This window comes from Mercenaria mercenaria, unplaced genomic scaffold, assembly GCF_021730395.1.
Source record: "Mercenaria mercenaria strain notata unplaced genomic scaffold, MADL_Memer_1 contig_1828, whole genome shotgun sequence".
Classification (NCBI taxonomy): domain Eukaryota; kingdom Metazoa; phylum Mollusca; class Bivalvia; order Venerida; family Veneridae; genus Mercenaria; species Mercenaria mercenaria.
The window spans coordinates 69,197-74,189 of NW_026459836.1; the positions used below are offsets into that span (position 1 = coordinate 69,197).

The 4,993-nt window shown below is 37.9% G+C and overlaps 1 protein-coding gene across 1 annotated transcript; it reads left to right on the forward strand.

The window, feature by feature from the left end:
- Nucleotides 1–217: 217 nt before the first annotated feature.
- Nucleotides 218–1,144, forward strand: LOC128551910 (mucin-2-like). Its single transcript, XM_053532866.1, has one exon. It carries the CDS (start codon nucleotides 218–220, stop codon nucleotides 1,142–1,144), a length of 927 nt encoding a protein of 308 aa, XP_053388841.1.
- The last annotated feature ends 3,849 nt before the right edge of the window (nucleotides 1,145–4,993 follow it).

Consider the following 4,993-nt stretch of genomic DNA (forward strand, 5'->3'; position numbering starts at 1 on the left):
AAAATTAATTGACAATAAATTTTAAAATTCAGAGTGATACCTTTTATTTTACAGCGAGTTTTTCTTTGTTCTAATAGTAAAATTTTTAAATAATTAAAATATTAATATGTATTTATCATTTTAGACCAAATGTAGCTACGAAATCTTACATTTCTTTTCTCTTGTAAGCACGTTGTTTAAAATTTTTAACATCCAAAAGTATATTTGACAATTTATTATGCAACCCGCCACCCGCAAACGCAATTACCACAACCGCCAACCACCACAAGCAACCGCCACCGGCACCGACGCCACCCAAGACCGCCACCACCATCACTGCCACCCGCAAACGCAACCCACCGCCGCCACCGCCGCGGCCGCCAACGCAACCACCCAAAGCCATCCGCCACCACCACCACCACCGCCAACGACACCACCACCACTGCCACCGCCAACAGCCATCACCACCACCACCACCACCACTGCAACCCGCCAACGCCACCCGCCACCGCCAACACTAACGCCACCACTACCATCGCCACCACCAACAGCCACAACTACCAGCCATCACCACCACCACCACCGCCACTGCGGACAACGCAACCCGTTCACGCCACCGGCCAAAACCACCACCACAATCAACGCCATAATCACCACCGTCACCATCAACAGCCACCACCACCCACCGACACCACCGCCACCGCCATCACCACCGCCTGCCGCCATCGCCACCCGTCGCCATCGCCACCGCCGCCAACGCCACCCGACAAAACAAACACAACCGCCAACGCCACCACCACCACCGACAGCCACCACCACCACCACCGCCATCACCACCGCCCGCCGCCAACGCCACCCGTCACCGTCACGGCCGCTGCCGCCGCCAACACCGACCGCCACCACCACCACTGCCGCCGCCAATCGTCATCACCACCCACTAATGCCACCACCATCCGCCACCACTACTTTCACTGCCATCCGCCACCCGCAAACGCCAACCACCACCAACGCCAACCACCACCGCTGCCATCCGCCACCGCCAACCACCACCCCCGCCAACCACCACCGCTGCCATCCGCCACCCGCCACCGCTAACCACCACAAACATCACTGCCATCGCCATCCGCCACCGGCAACACCGCCACCCGCCAACCTGTTTGCCTAATTATCCGAATAAGATCGGATAACCAATGAAACCCTACTCACTTTAACTTTCCAAATCAGACTTCCAGTACTTTGATACAACCCATTTAGACTCTCAGTGCTTTGATATTACCGATTTAGATTTTCAGTACTTTGATACAACCCAAATAGCCTTTCAGTGCATTGATACTACCCATATAGACGTTTTGCGCTTTGATACAACCTATACAGAATTTCAGCGCAATGGTACAACCTACACATACTTTCAGCGCTTTGGTTATCGAGAGCTGCCTGTACTGATTTGCCCTAAGGCATAAGGTATATTACTCAGACACGTATTCATAGTATCACGCACGACCTTCAGAGAACTTCAGCTAAAGCAATAACTATACGCGCCGTGACAATGATTGACCCGACAAAAATATTAACTACCATATTTTGTTCGTTTTTGAATCATAAGCTTTATTTAGATGATATGGTTCCATAATGAGTGATCTATTCTTTACTTCATAAGCTATATTTAGATAATGTTAACATAACTGGAAGCAGTATTTGTCTTTGAACACAAATTGCACGCGCAGATACTTACACTTCGGTATCTAAAATGGCAGTGAATAAATTTCGACGGTGAAGTATAATAAGAGTAAAAATGGAACAGACGTATCAGTTTGTGAACTTCTAATCTACTCTCTTTTTAAATGATGGAAATCGTCCTCAAACCTTTTACGCATTGCTAACAACTCCGTTACCAGCGCTTGTCCGAAGCCATTTCGTCGTGAGACCGGCATATGTAGGCGTGGTGGTAGAAATTAAGAGTTTTTGTAATTAGTATGATGTTAATAAAACGTTAAAAACGTGTATATGCATAGAATGTTTAAATTATATATATGAATTATTGCGAATTGGACTTGGACAATACCTTTGCTTAATTATATATTTTGCGATTTTGCTTTTATTTGTAACATTTTAAGAGGACATTGATTATTTATCTTTAAGTAAGTGTATGATATAGGTTCTTTTACAATTTCAGTCTCGTCTTATGTTTTTATTGCGATTGTTGTTGTGATCATTGGGTGGTTGGTGCAGATGTACTGGACAATAACAGGTAAGTATAAAACAACAAATAAGGTAGGTAAATAGGGATGGAAACAGTCAGGCAGCCATGCAAATATCTATATTATGATAATTTGCCATTTGTTATGAATTTAACATAGTGGCCAATTTTACCAAAGTTACACAAACAAACATACTGTCATGATATGACGAAGACATGGTATAAGATATGAATTCTAGTATGTAAAAGTGCGTTTTCTATCATTTGACTCATTTCACAAGTTCTTTACTCTGATAATCAAGTTTCGACATTAAAGCAAGATTTGACATTATTACATGAAATAGATAAAGTAGAAATTCCACTTTTTATAAAGATGATGTAAAACATTTGATTTACACTTTTAATGACTTGAGTTGTGGACCTAATTTCAAATCTCAGATAACCCATTTTCAACCACGACATAGATTTTTAGAGATTAGAAAATCCATTGTGTAACATTTTTAAGAAAGTGTGGCCTCCAACAAATTAAAAAGGCTTTACTATTCTTTGATTAAGTGAATTAGAGTTTGACCCCAGTTCATCCAGTTTCAAAGTATTCCTATGTTAAAATTATTACCTCTGGAATGTTAATATTACTGGCAAAATCGCTATGTGTATATTTGCTTGTTGTGTCCTGGTTCCATCCGAAATAATATAAATATAAAGAGAATGCTATATAATTCACAACCACAACTATGTTGTAAACATGATGGCTGACAATGTGTGACCGTTACAGCATTTCGACTACGGTTGTGGTGATTTTTTCAACTTGTTCACTTTCAGGCTATACCCTCTACCTTATCTATATTAAAAAAATAATTAAAATGCTGCCTGTATAAAAGAAAGAGATTGGGTTACAACAAGGTTAATTCTGTAGAGGCAATATTTTCTGCTAGATCTATATGAAACGTTGTCAAAATGTTTGTGTTTATAATATCTTTGTCGTGTTTGGCAAAGGATCATATGTCAATGAAAAAACTAGGTCACTAGTTAAAATAATAGAAAACCGTTATGAAGATCTTAGTGGCTGCATGCTTCATCTGATCTGTATAAAAAACCTAATGAAATAGATTTAATATTTTGTATCTGAGTTATCTAGAGTAGGTCAGGTCAAATAATACAAGGCAATTGTTAATATTCTGAAGGCCTTTTTTGATATATATAAACTGTAACTGCCTGAAGAAATGTACAATTGAAAGCGCTTGCAAAGAAAAATTACATTATTTGAAAAAAACTGCTGGTTTTCCTTTGAACTTTTATATAAATTGATAATTTTATACCAGTCCTGTCTTTTTTTACTTACCTTTTTCAGTTATGGTCCTTGATATAATGACAAATACACAAAAAATTCTTGAAAATATGCTGCATATATCTTACAAAATATTTCACCTAGATTCATGATCAGGAAGTGGGGCATCAGTGTCCTATGGACGAATTTCCAGTTTATTATTTTTTTTTACTTTTAAAACATTTTACAAAGGATTTTATAAAGGATCAGTGTCTAAAAATTCCTCATAGGTTATAATTGTGATATAATATCAATTGTATATTCCAGCACTTTACTTGGTGTGTCTGCTCTTTGCCCATGTCTTTTGTTATTGGACCGAAAAAACTACTCACAAAGAGAAGAAGGACATAGGTGAGTTGTATTTTACTTGACAAACAACAATTAAGTACGTTATAAAGTATTTGTACACTAAACACGTTCAGGAAACACACTACCGAAACCTTAATTTTATACACATTATACCGCCGTATCTGCCAAATAGTTTCACGAAGTTTCGTTGTTTGTGTTTATTTTGCTCTTGTGTAGTTATATAATCTGTATAAGGTAATAAGACTGTTTTTATAATCGGACAAGGCATCAATGTGGAAATAAAATATTATATTTTTAACTCAAAGTATTCCAATTCATCATAAACATTGATGCCAGTGGACGTAGTCACTTTTGCCTATATGTATATAGAATAAAATTTGAAAATCTATTTGTGTGAAATTGCCGGTCCGTTTTGAAATAATTTCACACTTATGGACCTTGTGTGCCCTTCTACCAAATTCTTTTTGTGTGAAACTGCTGGCCCGATATTTAAAATTGTTTCAAGCAAATGGTCCTTGTGTAATCTCCTACCAAGATTGTTCAAATGTAATATTTTGATTTACCAAATAAGATGGCCTCACAAGGGCGTGATTACGGTTCCCTATATTATATAGTAAAAACTTTAAACAATCGAATTGTATGAAATTGCTGACCCGATTTTAAAATAATTTCACACAATTGTACTTTCTTGACCTTCTAAACAGATTGTTTAAATTATTCTGGCCCGTGAAAACATATGGCCACCAGAGAGCGTGGTTATTTTTTTGACCTAGATATAAACTAAATACACTTTTGTGTAAGAAAAAGCAGGCCAAATATAAAAAAAAACAATTACGCAAGTTTGGCTGTTTTTTTTTTTTTTTTTTTTTTCTTTCTTTTTGATGCTGCGCATGTGATATCAGGGTTTGAATGCCCAAAGTTAAAAAAATGGCCATGCCCATGTGTCTGATATGCATAAGGTTAATATAAAAGAAAATTAAATATCTTTAATATCTCTGAATCCATAATATGTATAGCCTTGATATTTTTGTCAACTTGTACTATTACGTTATACAAACACACTTGAACCTTTATACACAAGTGAGCGGTTTAGGGTCAATGACCCTGTTGTTTACATTGATTGTCACTATGTTATATTTCTAAAGCGATCAGAAGTTTTATTTGAAACAAAATAAGAGACT